We start from the raw sequence: 17,902 nt of genomic DNA, 5'->3' as shown, positions 1-17,902 counted from the left end.
GATTTTATAAGGGGTAAAAGTAATGTATTGAACCATTGCTCCCTAGTTATTGAACATAGGACTAAATGAAACTTATACTGTCAGGGTTCAAAATAGTAGCCTGAATGGCTAGCATCAGCTCCTAATAGTGTCTGGAGGAGAAAAGTAACTGTTAACCTTCTGCTTTAGATCCTTTAACGGATGATACCAGAGGATGAACCTTATATCTTTTGTATATGCTCTGCCATTAACTTTTGCACCTCCTAACTAAAAATTCAGTTGAAAAACGTAATTTACAGAGCAATCCTATTGAGTTGGGGAGAGGGAGGATCAGTGGTAGATGAACAGTCATACACTAAGCTTTGGTGGGCTCAGGGTGGCAGGGTGGAAGGTAAGGGGAAGGCATATTTTCCTTTTGGTCCAGTGGGAGTGAAAATGAATGTACTTTCTTCCAGCAGTGTGTTTGGCGTATGTGAGAGCTTTGGATCCAGTGGATTTGGAAATGCCTCCATTGTGCCCTCTGTGCTATTGGAGCATTAATGGCAGGGAAATACAGATGGTGGTTCCCCCCTCTCCCATACTGTCTGAGAGGGGGCTTACAAGGGCAGATCACCCGGTCTGCAGGTGGATCTCCACCACCACCACCACCACCTGTGGAGAGAGAGATCCACTAAATTCTGTAGCCTCTGGGACGCCATCCCAAAGAACATAGGACTGTGCACTTACGCTTGTTTTCAGCCATATACTTTCATTTTAAATTCAAAACACATTATGGATGCTTACATTCAAATATTCATATTTCAGACTTAATATATATATATTTCCCCTCCCCCCAATCACCTGTGATAAGCAACATTCTTCCCCAGAGGATTAAACAGGGGAACTTCTGTTAATTGAAAGACTGTTTTGTTACTGTTTTAGGTCACTGATATGTCACTAAATGCCAATCTTTACAAAAATTACAAATTGATTTGATGACTTATTTTCATGGCTGCCATATTCCGTATTGAATTATATGTCCATAAAATGTCTTAATCTTAAAATGTGAAGAATGCCAAGCTTAACTGTATATGGAGCAAGAAACCTGATTCACCATCTTTCTTCTAGCTTTTTCTGTATTATATTGTGGGCCATGAGCTTCAGTCTAGTCCAGAGATGGAGATAGTGGTGGAGGAGACTACAGCCGTAAGAGAGGTAAATACAGGAACTATAAATTCTGTGTAAACACATCTGCTGTAGAGATATTTCAAAATTCTGGTATGGCCACTTTTTACTCTAGTATTATCACTATAGCACTGTAGTGCTGTTGTAGACAGTGGTTAAAAATTGAATGTTCCTCTGGAGAAACAAATCAATCTTAAAATGCAAAAATGAATTGGCTTATTAGGTTTACATAATTTGATCAGTCTAATCAAAGACAAACAAGCTTAAATAATTTAATAATAAATAAAATGAGGCTATGAGCAAATGACATATTTATTTGGTTCTGTGTGGTGTAATAGGGAATGAAAAACAAAATCTTAAACATGACGTATTTAAGGTTGAAGTGGTAGTTTTTAATTTTACATTGTAAGTTTGCTGTTAGATTTTTTCAAACAATTAAGAATACATCTTCCCAACATACTGACCTAATTCCTGGTTTTAACTTTTTATTTGTGTGTTTTTTGTATGGTTTTATGTTTTGTTTCCTAGTTCTGCTGGATCTCTCAGTGGTGTTTGATACCATCAACCATGACATCCTTCTGGACTGTCTAGAGGGGCTGGGAGCTGGAGGCACTGTTATACAGTGGTTCCACTCCTTCCTCCTGCGCCATGTCCAGAAAGTGGTGTAGGGGGATGAGTGTTCAGTGTCCTGGGCTCTCACTTGTGGGGTACCTCAGGCTTCCGTCCTCTCCCCCATGCTTTTTAACAACTATATGTAGCATCTGGGAGAGACCATCAGGGGGGTTGGGCTCTAGCTCTCTTTTAAATCAGAACCAGTGAAGGTCCTGTGTGAGTGTCTGGAGGCGGTTGGAAGATGGATGGTGGCTAACAGATTGAGGTTGAATCCTGACAGGACAGAAGTACTGTTTTGGGGGGATGGGGCGGGCAGGTGTGGAGGACTCCCTGGTCCTAAAGGGGGTAACTGTGCCCCTAAGGACCAGGTATGCAGCTGTCCATGGTGGGCAGGTCAATTCTTTGTCCAGGGCAGCTGTCTACCGGCTCCATCTAGTACACAGGCTGAGACCCTACTTGCCTGTGGGCTGTCTTGCTTGGACTACTGCAATGCGCTCTCTGTGGGGCTACCTTTGAAGGTGACCCAGAAACTACAATTAATCTAGAATGCAGCAGCTAGACTGGTGACTGGGAGTGGCTGCTGAGACCATATAACACTGGTCCCGAGGAGACCTACATTGGCTCCTACTACGTTTCCAAGCACAATTCAACGTGTTGGTGCTTGCCTTTAAAAGCCCTAATCGGCCTCGGCCCAGAATACTTGAAGGAGCGTCTCCTCCCCCATCATTCAGCCCAGACACTGAGGTCCAGCTCCAAGGGCCTCTGGCAGTTCCCTCACAGGGAACCAGGCAGAGGGCTTTTTTGGTAGTGGCACCTGCCCTGTGGAACACCCTCCCATCTGATTCAAGGAAATAGAAACTATCTGACTTTTAGGAGACATCTGAAGGCAGCCCTGTTTAGGGAAGTTTTTAATGTTTGATGTTTTATCTGGTTTTTTAATAGTCCGTTGGGAGCTGCCCAGAGTGGCTGGGATAATACTTAGTTTAGAAATATTTTTAAAATAAAATAAATTGTCATAATGTACCATAGTGAGTGCTGTTGATCAGTATTTAAATTTTCCTAACTTTGATTACCGTGTATTTTTCTTTCAGTGTTTAAATTTAATGCTGAGGAAGTCTGGCTTAGCTGGTTAGTATAAATTTATTATAAATGTTACTATCTTTCTTTTAATAAAATTCTTTATAATAAAGTTCCTTATTATTAACTTTATTCTTATTAAATATTACTATTGTGAAAATTTAGAAGCCAACAACAAGCAATTGTACCATAAAGCAGTCTTAACGGTGGCAAAATATTCTTGGTGATTTTAGTGCGCTTTGGCAGGAATCTAAAAGTCATCTTACCTCGTCTAAGGAAAAATCCCCCACATCTAATTCTTTGCTAAGTTGGTATTATTGAAATACAATATTCTCAAAAGTAGATAATGGCATCTCTCTTACATTACACTCAATAGACTTAAGTAACTTAAGTTTTGATTTCAACAGATGTTCTCTGAGTGTGGCTTATGAGGCAATGCAAGCCCCAACTGGTGGGGTTTCACATAGCAGCAGGGCCACCCCTACACCTGCAGCCCTACTCTGTACAGCAACCAAGGATGAAGGGGGGGGGTGCAGGATTATCCAAGCTGGAATAGTGATGAGGTCTGCAGATGACAGCTCAGACCCTCCCTGCCTCTGGAACACTGTTTTTATTCACCTGCCTATCCAGTGGGCAGAAGGGGAAGCTCTGCACATGACTCTTGAGCTACTCTGGTGGTGGCAGCTGAACAGAGGGAAAGGACACTTGCTCAATCTCAGCGCCCCCCAGTCCAGCACAAGGAGGATTTGGATTGCTCTGCCCATTGTATCTGGCCCGCTGTATAAAATGATAAATATGCAAGAACAATATTTATGATGTGACTCTTGTTATTTTTTTCTGCTTCACTTTTATGATGGCCTGGTTTCTTTTGCAGGGGGCAACTGGCATTTGAGAAAGATTGACTGGTGCTATGAAGCTGGGGATGCGTTAAGTGAGGAAGTAAAAAAGCTAATTTTTTACATTCATTTTTTACATTCATTTACATAAGTATTCCTTTTGATATTACTTCTATAGGACTTTGTAAATATAAAGGTTATAGCTCCTGTGAACATACTTGTTAGTCCAAAATACATGTGCAACTGTAGCCCCATTATTTAACCCGTTACTACTTCAATACTTTTAGTGTCCTTTACAAATTGGAAATCAGTCATTTAAAAATTGCATTGAGATTCTGCTATAGGCAGACAGGGTGTACTGCTTATCTCCCTTCATTTTGATTTATTTTTTCTTGTGTGAGGTTTGGTTAGATGCACTCCTTTCTTTTGTACACAGGTGGGTAATACCTTTACTGAGATAACCAAAAGGTCACAAAAAATGTGGCAAACTTTCTAGAACTCTTTGTCAGGCAAAATATTACATAGAGCAGGATGTAGTGCAAGAAGGAAAACTGAAATGAAAAGAAAAGTAGAAAATGTAAGTTATATCTTGTAGCCATGAAATCAGCATGTAGACTTGGTTCCAAGATGGAAATTGCAGGTTAAGTAAACCCCTCCCAAAAGTAATGGGTAGTATTAACCATTAAGTAATACTGCCATATTTGACTTCATTTGACTCTTTTACCTAATACAGCATCCAAAATCAATCCCTGGCTTTGCCAAGATAAAGGCTACAGTGTTTCTCATTACTTCTGCAATTTGCTTACCCAGGAATCGGTGTATTTTAAGATGTGGGTCAGATCTGGAATACGTCAGATCTGTGTTTTCTCAGACCATGGGAAAGGGTTTATTCCAGAACCATAGGGGTATAGCCCGATGCCTGTGTGGGACCTAGCCTGCAATTTCCTTCATGGAACTGAGTACATGCTGACCTCACAGCAACAGCATCTAGTCAGTGGGTGGGGAACAGAACCTGGCAGAGACCTGGATGCTCAGCTTTCTCACCTGCAGCAGGCCCACCTGTTAATCACCTAATGCCACCATGAGTCAGGTGGCCCATTCTACCTTTGCAATGCAGCTTGAGTTGAAGCCACACTGTAAAGAGAAATCCTAGCCAATCCAAGCAGGACTTGAAGTCCCTGATAATCAGCTGATTGGCACTGACTTTGAAACCTCACTTTTGACAAGAATCAGCTCCACTCAGGATCTCGGATTGGAATTTCCTGAGTGGAACTAATCCCAGAGGAGTTTGCATTTTGTGCCCCTTTTCCTCATAGGTGTATTGTTCTAACCAGAGACTTGTAGCAATAGTATTAATAAAATAATATGGAACTTACACCTGTAATATAAGCCAACTTCTATTATGTAAGAGAGAGAAGATACCAGACACCCCAACAAGCACTATAAATACACACCCCACTTGCCAAGGAACAATCAGGAACACATTTTAAGGTTACCAGTAGTTACTTTGCAGCCATGTTGGTACCCACTCCATTGGGGGGGGGCAGGCTTGGGGCATTTATCATTGCTGAAACAAACTTTGGAGGGTTTTTCCCCTTATGGATAAAACATTACTATCTTGCTTTTTATGTATTCTCTTACATGTTTACTTTTGTTTCCTCAGGATGCCACACTAAAAGAACTAAATATCTGCAGTGGGGATATACTGAATGTGGCTGAGGGGAAGCTTCCGCCAAAGGTGAAATAACATTTTTTTTTGTATTAAAGTGTAGTATTTAGGAAGCTAGGACGCGGGTGGCGCTGTGGTCTAAACCACAGCCTCTTGGGCTTGCCGATCAGAAGGTCGGTGGTTTGGTGAGCTCCCATTGCTCGGTCCCAGCTCCTGCCAACCTAGCAGTTTGAAAGCACGTCAGAGTGCAAGTAGATAAATAGGTACCGCTCTGGCGGGAAGGTAAACAGCATTTTCGTACGCTGCTCTGGTTTCGGTGTTCTGTTGCACCAGAAGCATGACCTGGGAAAACTGTCTGCGGACAAACGCCGGCTCCCTTGGCCTGTAAAGCGAGATGAGCGCCGCAACCCCAGAGTCGTCAGTAACTGGACTTAACTGTCAGGGATCCTTTACCTTTACCTTTTTTATTTAGGTAGCTGGCTCCTTCAGTTTCAGCATAGCAGTGACAACAGCATGCTGAAGTAATGTAATCAGTTTTCCCAGAGAAAACCTGATAGTTAAATCTGAAAAAAATATGCTTATTTTCAATAAAGGCTGGGGGAGAGATGACTGTGTGTGCCATCCTAATGCTCCATCCATCAACATGGTGTAGGGCATTAGGATTTATCTGCAAATAATAGACTACTACTGAACACTCTTCGTTGTTTTTGTTTAATCTTTTATTCAGAAGTAGTACAGTGGTGCCCCGCTAGACGAACGGCATTCGTCTAGCGGAAGCTGCCCCGCAAGACGAAAAAGTCTATGGGGCTGCTTCGCAAGACGAAAAATTTTCGTCTTTTTTTTTCGTTTAGCGGAGCGCGGCTGTCATTGCCGCTTCGCTAGACGAAAAAACCGCAATACGAAAAAATTCGTAGAACGAATTATTTTTGTCTTGCGTGGCACTACTGTATTACAATTAGTATCTGTTCTAAAGCCAACACTTTTTGTTTCTTTGTAGCAGTAAATTATAGAATGTTTTTCATTAATTCTCAAAGGGTTTCCTGAAAGTGTCTGTCTGGTGGTACAAAGCCTTCTGTCAGTTGAGGCACAAAAGGAACAGGCAAGACCAAGGGAACTCTGTCTGCAAAAAAATGGAAGCTCTGGGACTGTCTGCATCTGGAGGTAAGCTATAAGTCCCCAAGCAATACACAGAAACAAAAACAAAAAAACCCTAAATATATTTTCAGCCCTGGAAGTAGCTATTTAGCCATTCCCATATCACCATGTTAGCAAGAGTTTGTATTTGAATTATTATTATTATTATTGGAAGTTCAATATAAATAATCATTTCTTGGACCAGACACTTGCTAAAAATAAAATGGGGGAGGCCCTTGTCAGGCACTGAGATAGGACTATTTATTTCTCTTTTAATTAGGTGAGGGAGAGCACAGAGCTTGGAGCTCCATTTTAGTTTAGTTATTGATAACACAAATCATGTTTTACTAATTGTGTAACTGAAGAACTCTAAATTTCATTAAACTCTGACTCTTGATGTTCTTTAAAGATACACCAACATTTCTACAAAGTGAAGTTGACCTATGTTATGTGGGTGATATAGAAATCTCAGGAGACGCTTTCCTGGAAGACCTAAAGATGCAGGTTAGATATTATATTTTGTTAAGCAAAGACAGATCTACTCATTAAGTAAGATCTATTAATATATATTTTTTATTTCCTTTCCTCTGTCTCCAGTATGTTCTGATATGGCATTTGCTTAGATGCCATTTTCAGTGGTAAGTACAACCAGGGACTTTTGAGACACTTCCTAATATCCACTTCTAGCAGTTTATCATCTGTTTCATGTGTCCTTAGCTGCAAGACTCATGTTACACTTTCATCAGAATTCCCCAATTTTCTGTATGTGAATGCAGAATATGCAGTATCGCAAGAACCATTCTGCATTTTGACACGAGTTCCTTTATTAATGGTTTTTGTGTATGTGTCCTTTGTGTGTGGGGGGTGTAAGAGGTTGGTGGTAATATTTGTGAAATTATCAGTTTTAACTAGCAGGAAACTTAGGTGAGGTGAACATGAGCATAAACAGTTGCTTTATAATGAATCAGGCCATTGCTCCATCTAGTTCAGAACTGCCTTCTTCAGCTGACAGCAGCTTTCTAAGATCTCAGACAGTGCATTTTCTCAGTTTTCCTATCTGAAACCCTTTTTAATAGGTTTAATCCTAGACACCTTCCCAAAGTCTTCTGCATGCTAGTGGTATGCTCTACCACTAATTTCCTGAACAGTAATCAGATACTTAAAGGGGAAAAAACAACACATACAACTTTCATTGAGATTTCACTGCATTGGGGTAAATTCTTAGATTATATGAAAGAATGTAAAATTTGAAAGCACTTACAGGTTTGATGGTATTCTTGCAGCAGAATAAAAATATAGAAAGATATGACTATAATAAGAAAACAAAACATGTACAAAAGAAGGTAAAGCGAAGGACTGATGTAAAAATAGAAAACCAGAGAAAGGAAGGAAGGAAGTCCAAAAACTCGGCGGAGTTTATGTAATATTGTAAATGTTCTATGATGATTATGTTAGTGTTCTGTTTTTCTTTTTGATGAAAATAAAAAGAGGTTTGCAAAAAAAGAGAGATTTCACTGCATTGACAAGGAAAATTGGCTATAGCCCAGTTAAGACATAGTTTAATACAAACTATGGTTTAATGTGAATGAGATTTTCTCCAATCAAACCATAAATGTTAAAATGTTTTGATACTGGCTTATCACTATAAATTGTTTGGAGAACAGAAACCATAAGCCCAGTTTGGACAACAGATTCAGGCTTGTGGCGTGGCAGGAGTGGGGTTGCCCAAACCCCAGTTTGTGATTAGTTTCGTCCAAACAAACCAAGCCATGTTTGGATGAAACAAGCCATGAGCCAGTTTTAGGCAACACAACAAGTTAAGACTCCAGTTTCTTTTTCTGCAGTGTAGCAGGAACAGGGGAGAAATGCTATAGAAACTTTTGAGCAGCCTGCAATGGCCTGCTACTCATTAACATTAAACTACAGTATCATGTAATGTGACGGGTGAACCAGGCCTGTGTTACATCCCAGAGACAACAATTGTTTGGGTGAGACTAGTGTGGAGTAGTAAAGGAGCCTCTATGAGCCTCTACACAGAGATGATTGGGGGAGGGCTTTGGACTAGTACACCTTCCTCTGCCTTTCCTTGTATCTAGAATGTAACATGAAAACCAGTTGTGTACCGAAGATTCCATGCTCAAATAAGCATTGTTCCACCTGATTCTGGTGTTAAGCTTTATGCATAAAAATAGAGAGGGTATAAGTATGAGATCTGCTCCCAGTAATACTGCATATAGAGGTTGCATCGTGGGCAATTATCTTTTGAAGGTTTTATGTGATGTAGATTTTAACAGAAAATAAAAAAAAATTCCCCTAGGATCCTCTGCTAACATTGCATTTCAATAATATTGGGGAAAATAGGAAAGTTACTAAAAGAAATGTGATGTGGTACAGTAGTTAAAAATTATGCTTTCATTTGTAGTCCTGCAAGTTAGAAAATGACTGTAGTTTTCTGAGCTTAAACTAACATTTATTCTAAAATTGCTAGCAAAGTACTTTTCTTTTCAGGTGATGACTTTGCCATTCTCTGAAGAGTTTAGTATTCCACTACCTGAGTTTCTCCGAGTTTGGACATTGGAAAATAAGTGCCCTTGCAGGCTTTTACGAAACAATAAGCAGCAACTCCAGTAGGTTTCTATGTACAACATTCAGTTAAATAAATGTTAATGCAATATATTTTACCATTAATTTTAATTAACACTGCAATCCTGTACACTTAACTAAGAGTAAGTCGCTTTGAATTTGGTGAGATTATGATTCACATACTTTGAGGCTGAAATCCTGTATCCAGTTTCCTAGAAGAAGTTTTCAGTGGGTTTTACTTTTCAGTAGGCATGTGTATGGTTGCCCTGCAAGCATTCATTCAGTTGTTCTTTACTATCGTAAGCAATTAAAACAAACTAAGTATCATTGCTTGTGGTCTAGACCTCTTTTTGATTCATTCTTTTCAGGAAGGTTCTGTTCTGTCTGTATAAATTAGGCAAAGGATTTCTAACTACTTTGTGTATACATGTTCTGGCAACAGTTAAATTGACAGTCTATGCTATTTCAAAATCCAACCTCTAAATGTGGAACTTGTATTTTTTTAAAATTATTTATATCCTGCCTTTCCTATTCTGAATTTAAAATATTTACTATGTTTCTTTTTCAGTAAATTCAAACTAGGAAACAGAGTAGAAATTTGTGTTGAGCCTTTACACAAGGAAGAGAATCTTGGGTAAGATATTCAGCCACAATTATCAAAACAGGTTTTAGAAAACCTTGTAAAATATTTATTTCAAATCCCGATTATTCTGAATTTTCCTTCTATAGTACTTTTTTAAAAAGAGTATGGAATCTATGGAGTCTCTGTGACATTAATGTAGACATATATTTTCAGAATATTAATGGCATTGTGTATGTTTCTTATCACAGACCAAAGGATTTGCTTCTGCGAGTGCAGATGGGCATACCAAGGGAAAGAGATTATTACCATCCTGTGGATTTGGTATGGGATATCTCCAAAGAGTGTACAGCATGTGCATTGAGACAAATAATTGCTTCATACTATTCATTACCAGTGGAGCAAATCGAAATTGCTAAATATTCTCCTGAGAAGTTTGAATGGATACCAATATGTAGTTGGGTAAGCTAAAAGATGCCAGAGACATGGAACAATATTGTCAACAATTCTTTGAATTGACATTTCACATTATCTAAATAAAAGATGCCTGTGCCAAATGTTTAACAATGACATTTAACAGGAAGGGTTGAAAGAGTGAGAAACGGGATAAGTTCTTTTAACATTGTTCTTACCTGTTCTTTGTGCTGACTGACACTACTGTACTTACTTAAATGTAATGCACCATCAAATTTAATGTGCACCCTAACTTTCACAACGTAATTTGTGAAAAACAGGTTTGCATTATATTCTTCGTTCCATTTGATCCCTCTTCCCTTCTCTCTGGTTGGGAAGGGAAAAGAGGAAGGAAGGAAGGAAAGAAAGGAAGGAAGGAAGGAAGAAGGAGAGCAGCCGCGATCTGGCCTGGAGAGGGAGAGATGAAGGGGGAGAGAAGGAAGAGAGCAGAGTAGTGCAGTGCAGTGGGTAAGGACAGCCACTGGGGTCAGGGAGCAGAGCACCAGGAAACGGGGCGACCAAGGCACTCTCTCTCTCTACACACACACACACACACACACACTGGCAGACACAGCAAGCTCCTCTTTGAATTGTTGTGTCATCCTCATCATGGTAATTAGTAGTAGTATAGGGGTTGTTTTCTTTTTTTAAGAAAGCAATAATTCACCAAAAAAGACAGAGAAAAGATTCACAATGTCGGGGTAAAAAATTAGATTAGGTGAAGGGAACAGTCAAGGAAAGTTAATATACTGTATTTATTCAAATGTAATGTGCCATTGAATCTAATGCGCACCCTAATAAAACATGTTCTATTTTTACCTGGGAATATAGGGAATATAAAATATTCTCACATTCTGCACCAAAATCACAAGTAACCTCTATTAGTTTATGATGCTTTTTCATGTTAGTTCTCATTTGCATTCAGACACAGCAAGTTTCAAAGCGAAAAAAGAAGAAGAAAGGTGACAGTTTACTATTAAGCCCCTACAGTCTGAAGGATGGAGATATTATTGGTGTGAAGGTAAATAAACTGATTTATCAGCAAAATTCCTTTGCTTACTGTATTTTTTGCTCCATAAGACGCTCTTTTTTCCTCCTAAAAAGTAAGTGGAGATGTCTGTGCGTCTTATGGAGCGAATGCATGGTCCCTGGAGCCGAATTGCCTAGGGGCCAAAAGCAGATCATGCTCTTTTTTTTACAAAGAGAGAAGAGGATTTTGAAAGGAAGCCACTGAACAGCTGTTCAGCAAGTGATTGGGGAGAGAGATAAGGCTCCCTTTCCAGCCCCGTCCCCTTGCCCAGGCCTCCATTGTTGAATGTAGAGGGAAGCTGTTTGTTTCCCCAGCGACATGTGACTGGCTGATTAGATTATCTGTCTGGAAACTGTAGAAATGGCTGTAGGAGTAGAAGCTGCAGAACTGTGAGTTGAACCCCATAAAAACGGGGCTTTTCCTCTTTGAAAAGAAGCTGCACCACTTTCAGCTGATCCTCAAAAAAACGGCTTTTCCCTTTGCAAAAAAGCTGCACCACTTTCAGCTGATCCTCAAAAAACAGGGCTTTTCCCTTTGCAAAAAAGCTGCACCACTTTGAGCTGATCCTCAAAAAAACAGGGCTTTCCCTCTTTCCTCCTCTAAAAACTAGGTGCGTCTTATGGAGTGGAAAAATACGGTAATTCCAGGTGATTTCTCCACCACCACCACCACTGCATCCCCAGATAACACAGCCCACAAGTTTAAGCACGTTTTCATGAACCACTGAAAGAGAGTTTTCAGGGAGTACAAGTTGCTGCAGGCAAAGTTGGAAAAGAGAAAGATCCACAATGTTGGATCTCCATACAACCCAGATTTAATAAGCTGTGAGCATAGCTGTCAACTTTCGGATTGGAAAATAAGGGATCACCTATCAGTGACGTGGCAGTGGTGGGCGGAGCCAGAAGCAAAAGTGGGCGGAGCCTGGCCAGAGTGACGAAAGAGGAGGGGCGGGGTGAAGCCGCCTCACTATCTGGCAGGAAGGGTCGCTGCTGTTCTTAGTGGCACACTATCTAGCAGCGCCCCTCTCTTGCCCTCATTGATTCTCCCGCGCCTGCCCTCTGCTAAGCCGAGAGGCGCCGCCAACGACAACGATCGTCGAAGTTTGAATCCTCCCCGCCCCCACCTCCCCCCTCGAAATAGCGGGGTGGAGGGAGGAGGGAGAGGAGCGTGGCTGGGGGGTGGGGGAACCCTTATGTAGAGAAGGCAGGGAGTCTGGCTACGGAGTCGGCCCGAGGGGAATCTCCCCCATAGCCTCCCGGAGCAAGTCTCCTCCACACCCCCTGCACCATGGGGTCTAGGGGCAGCTCCAGCTAGGTGCTGCTGCTGCAGCCTGAGCAACGAGCGAGCCGGGCTCCTTGGGAGAACTCGGGGACACCGATTGGACAGCGGAGGCCCAATAAGAGACAAAAGCAGCAGGAAGGTTTTCTGTTTCTTTTCTTTTTTCTGCGCGCTATCTGGAGCGGCAGGAAAGAGTTTTTTCCTGTCCCAGGTGAATGTTTGCCTCCTCCTCCTCCTCCTCCTCCTCCGGGACTTGCTGAGGAGAGGAGAAGGCGGAGGCTGGCAGACCAGCGAAGGCGACGTGCCTCGGGAGCTGGCGTCGGCGGCGAAGGTTGCTAAGGGCCGGGTTTGGAGCCACTCCCCTCCGCGCTCCTCTCCTATTTCTCCCCCCGCGCGCTCGCTCACTGATTGTGAAAGAAGCCGCGCGTGCGCACGCCTGGCGCTGGAAATGGAAGCCGGGCGGCAGGACGCACGGAATGGAGCCTCGCCTCTCTCACTCCCGCCCGACAGCAGCGCGCATGAGGCTCCCAAGCTCGCTCTACCTGGCTGAGGTCGCTCTGCCGGGCCAGCCAGCCCCGTCTCTATTTCACCGCCTCTGCCCAGACAAGGGGCCGGCTCTGCTGGGCGGGAACGCCCAAGGGCCTGGCCAGCGTGTCGCGCCCCGCCCACAACCCGGGAAAATACGGGATTTTGATTTATCCGGGATAAAAGCAGGAAACGCGAATAAAAACGGGAGGCTGTGAGTTACAAAATCTAGGTGAATGTGTGCAGAAGTGTACAATGCTTTTGAGTCTCTAAATTATGTGCTTTTAAATTGTGTTTTAGTGTAGCTTGCAGCTGTAGATAATGAGGCCAGTTCATTGGTATGATAGCCTGACTTTTGTTTTACTTACGATTTGAGATTTTTCTTTTGGGAGATCTTGTTTTCCATCACTCTCCATTTCTGTCAGGGGCATTCCTATTCTGCTCATAATTTCTAGCTGTGTTAAGAGGTTTTGATCTGATAAAGCAGAGTAGAAGTTTTATAAATAAGCATTGTGGGATGGCCTCCTTTCCAACTGAGGGAAGAGCTTTTGCAAGATTTTTTTTGCATGAAGGTCATGTATTTCTACAAACGAAAGAAAAAAGAATAGTGAAGAACTTTAATTCTTAATAACGTTACTTAATGCAGTTTAATGTCATTAGTAAAAAATACCACTTGTAAAAATGTACCTGCCTTTATAAGGAGAGTATTATTAGGAATTGTTTTCACAATTATTTCATTAATTTGCACAACAGAATCTCCTACTTGATGACAGTAAAGACTTCAGTACCATGAAAGATGATATTGGAAAACAAATGCAGAAGCAATTTGCTATGGAAAAAACAAGGTATATCTTGGTTTTTTATAGAATTTATACCATGCCTTTCTCTCAGCAAGAAGCCCATAAAATTGTCTAAACATAGAAAGCAGTAAAATGAATCCAGTTGTGTCCTCAAATGTGGCAATTGGATTATTTTATGTATAATTGGAATTGGCAATTGGAAAAGAGGCCTGTTAACAAAATGAAGAAGCCCTTGTTATATAGAAACATTTCTGTTGACTGGCTTCTGCACATACATCTGTTCTAGAACAAGACAACAGCATGGACAACAGCATGGTCTGGACAACAGCATGGTCTGGAAAAGATGTTAGGGTTACAAATGTTTATTGTAAAGCATCTACTTGCTTGCATTGTTGGGCAGTGACCAGTTTGGCATCAGGGAATATGCAGGGCTAGAAAAAAACTCAGCTGTATTTCCACATGATGTTCAATGAGTCAAATGAAAGATTTAATTACAACAAAGTATTATCTCAAAAGCTAGTAGAATGAATTATGATTTAGATTTTAATGCCATAAATTCAAGGGCTGTTCAGTTGCACTTGTTTGTACATTTGGTCTGCTGCAAGGTAATAAAATTGATTTTGAAACAAAGAATGTGAATAATTGAAAAATGTAATTTTAAACCACCATATTATAGGATCTGATCTAGTTAAAGTTAATCATAGCCAGCATTAACTAACACCACATAAATATGCTGGTCTATTTTTGTTTGAACTCTGGGTTTGAAGGAATGCTTCTATGGCATCAACCGAGGAGCAGAACAAGCTGTTTTTATCCAACCCATTCATCTGTAGTGACCTTGCCTTTTTGGAAATGAACTCATTCATCCACTATGATATGCTGGGGTTCTGCCCAATTTTCTAATAAAGGATTCAAGTTTATGTGTTTTACAGCACATTTAGGAAACTAATTACTGTATATACACTTCAGGGTTTGCATATTACAAATGTGCAATAAAGGAAAATCTTGCAGAAAGAATTTCTTATTTGCAATGGATTTCTATGATTCACCTCCCAGAGCAGTTCATCAAGATACTATTCCACATTTCTCCTCAGTAGAAATGCCCAGCTAAGTAGCCTGCAATTGCTGGGAGAGCTCAAGCTGTGGCCTGCCAGCCAGATCCTTACTCACCCCTGCTTTAAGGAGCTTTGTGTGCCAGACTCACGTCTGCCTTGTATATATTTCTAATTATTGATTGACTAACTTTAATAGTGTATCTGCTTTTTGTTTTCCAGTAGCCAGAAGCCTGACTGTGTGCAGAATGATCATTACTCTGAAAAAAAGACGGCTAAGAACCGTAAACCTGAAGCAGCACTCTCCATCAGTGTAGGGGTTTTCAGCTGACTCCCTGGGTCTAAACAAACCTTATATTTTACTTAATAGAATGGAGTTGCCTCAGTTGGGCTAGCCAAGGAACAGTCTTCCTTGAGACATGCAAGTGGGGGGGGGGGGGAGCAAGCTCTCTATCCTATTGTGGAAAAGTGCTTTAATTCTATTATAGTTCAAGCACTTACTATCAGGGTGGGTATCTGCACTTTAATAATGAGAACATATACGAATAGCTTAATCTTTCAGTGGTTGGTTGTAATAACCATGTGCTTTAATCTGATCATATGCAGTATTATCACTGCAGTGATTGCTTTCCCCTCATGGATTTATGTACGTCAAAATATTTATGAAAATGTAGCCTGAAAAGTTAACATGCACAGTGAATTCAGAAGGAAACTTTTGTCACCCATGGAAGTGACTCTTCAAACAAAATGTGAGAACTATTCATTGAATTTAATGCACCCCCCCCCTTTTTACACCATTGATTATGGCTGGAAAATCTGTGAGCTGCAAAGCAGCCTATGTCAAAACAATTATGTGCTTAGAGAAATGCTAAATTTAAAATTTTAACACACACTTTTCTGTGCTGTAATTTCACCAATAAGTATTAACTCCAAACTTTATTTGCTACCAAGTAATTACATCCAAGTTTATTTTGGGGGGGATACCAAAATTTACATGGTTAGTCAAAAAAACAATATAACGTGCAGAAAGAGATAGCTATAGCCTATGGCTTGGATCCAAAGTTCCCACTGTTCAAATGGAAGACGTGTGTGTGTGTGTGTGTGTGTGCGCACACGTGCGTGTGTGCGTGCGTGCTCGCCTTGATGCATGTGTGCACATATGTGTATTGCATAATCCCCTGCCCCTTTGTTCCTGTTTACCATGTATTTTGGCCTGGTTCAAAATACACCAGCCCAAACGTCTCTCTATGCACATTGGATGAAGTGAGATTATGTCTTTTTAACCCAACTCAAAAGGAATTCCTCTCCTACATGTGGGAGAAATGTTTGCCTATGGCTTAAATGCATAGTGTAACATGGCATAATCTGAGACCTTCTTCTTCTTTCATACGCCTTTCTGAAACGTTGCCCACATATATTGACAGCTGCTATCCTAAAGGGTGGAATCGGTGTGTTGGGGGGACTGTGAGGACAATATACTCTTGCTCTTCTCCACATATGAGAGAGAGACTGGAGGAAAATATGGTCTAAACCAGGCCTTTGTGGGAATAGATTTTTCTACCAACATTCTGTGCAATCCTATATAAACAATATGGAGTTGAGAAATGTGGTGTACTACTGAAATAAAGAGAGGTTTAAATAAATGGGGAAAGGGTACAAGTAAATATCAGGATGTTAGCTGACCTTTTTGTATATCACTTCCTAAGAGGCAGCCTGTATTTCTCATGTCAATGTATGTCTTTTGTTCATATAATTGCTGAAATGCCTGTTGGGAACTATATATCCTGAATGAACAGAATCCACCAGGATATATGTGCATAGCATATTTAACACTATAGAAACATTTCTTCCAGAGTCCCCCAGACTCATTTTTAAAATGATTTAGGAAAAAAGCGAACTGTTCCAAAAAATGATTTTGTCAAGAACTTCATAACTTATTTCCACAAAGTATTTGTCCCAATGCACACTGTACATTTTCACCCCAGTATGAACTCTAGCAAATAATGGTCTAACCTTAAACATTGGTATTTGAATACATATTTTGGAGAACAGGCCTGGGAAAGAAAGGCCACCCAGAGTGTAAATTGAAATAATGAATGATATTGGGTGAGGGGGGAGAGATAGAGGTAACTGGGATTGGGCATGAAGAGGCAGGTGTTTGTGTAAGCAAACTTTGTTGTCATGGTTTCTGTTTACTAACTGATAGAACTATTAGCAAGTTATCCCTGTTCATTGGGTTTTCACATTTTGAGGGCTATTTTGCTGTTTGTAGTCTTAACTGAAGTATAGGCTTGGGATGAATTTATCAGCTAGCCAGACACTGTACTGACATAGGATTCTCCAGAACCAAGTATCTTAACTGACATATTAAAAGATCTAGTGTGTCGCAAGACAGAAACACAAAAAGTCATAGCATGCTGTATCAGAGGATATAAATAAGTTTAATAAAGCTTGTACAATCACACCTGGGAGTGGGGAGGATCCTCCTTAATCCTTCATGTAGTGATCACTTGGGACTTGAGCAAATGCTGAATGTTCAGCATCTGTCCACCTACTATGGAACCCCGATCTCATAACGAAGAGGCACCCAAGATGTAGAAAAAGGCTGCTAGTTGAAGAATCTGGGAATACCGCCTCATAAAGCAATCCCATGGGAATTTTTTTAAAAAAATTATGAAGTTATTTAATGAACATGAGGCTCAGACATGTTTATATACAAAAAGGAAGTATGTGCCTTTAATGAACTGTAAAGCAGTAATGGCTGCAGGAAGCCAATACCAAGTTGCTCGTGGCGTTGGCTTGATTATTTTGTTATAAAATTATGGGACGTTCCACAATTGAACATTTTGTGAAAAGTTATACCTTTATAATGGAATGTCCAGGATGCCGCAGTTCTGGTTGTATTACAAAGCAAGTAATTTTTTACAGTTAATTTTTAATAAGTCTGATTTTTCTTGTACTTGCAAAAGGAATAAAGAGCTTAAATGTTTTGTTTGTACTGTATTTATAATAAGGTAATTTTTTTTAATTTTTTTTACTGTTATGTCAAATCAAACACTACAAACAATAAACACAAACAAACATATAGACAAAAAACCCCGACATACCTTTACTGCAACTAATATTTCAC

The 17,902-nt window shown here is 40.5% G+C and overlaps 1 protein-coding gene across 10 annotated transcripts in view; it reads left to right on the top strand.

Annotated features, from left to right (window-relative positions):
- USP40 (ubiquitin specific peptidase 40) overlaps positions 1-15,550 on the top strand; it is a 37,622-nt gene extending 22,072 nt beyond the window's left edge. For 8 of the 10 annotated variants that reach the window (XM_033171389.1, XM_033171379.1, XM_033171371.1 and 5 more), the window contains 12 exons: positions 1,087-1,173; positions 2,847-2,883; positions 3,707-3,771; positions 5,332-5,406; positions 6,372-6,498; positions 6,881-6,975; positions 8,980-9,098; positions 9,623-9,688; positions 9,886-10,096; positions 11,013-11,108; positions 13,674-13,765; positions 14,995-15,550. In XM_033171389.1, coding sequence (XP_033027280.1) covers positions 1,087-1,173; positions 2,847-2,883; positions 3,707-3,771; positions 5,332-5,406; positions 6,372-6,498; positions 6,881-6,975; positions 8,980-9,098; positions 9,623-9,688; positions 9,886-10,096; positions 11,013-11,108; positions 13,674-13,765; positions 14,995-15,103 — 1,179 coding nt within the window. In that variant the 3' untranslated portion in view covers positions 15,104-15,550. Of the gene's footprint in view, positions 1-1,086; positions 1,174-2,846; positions 2,884-3,706; positions 3,772-5,331; positions 5,407-6,371; positions 6,499-6,880; positions 6,976-7,068; positions 7,110-8,979; positions 9,099-9,622; positions 9,689-9,885; positions 10,097-11,012; positions 11,109-13,673; positions 13,766-14,994 lie in introns of those variants that run through there. The other 2 variants (XM_033171361.1, XM_033171424.1) reach the window with 2 other exon arrangements.
- Positions 15,551-17,902: the final 2,352 nt, after the last annotated feature.

The sequence above is a fragment of the Lacerta agilis genome, chromosome 1 (assembly GCF_009819535.1).
Source record: "Lacerta agilis isolate rLacAgi1 chromosome 1, rLacAgi1.pri, whole genome shotgun sequence".
NCBI lineage: Eukaryota > Metazoa > Chordata > Lepidosauria > Squamata > Lacertidae > Lacerta > Lacerta agilis.
This window is presented reverse-complemented; position numbering and strand designations above follow the sequence as displayed.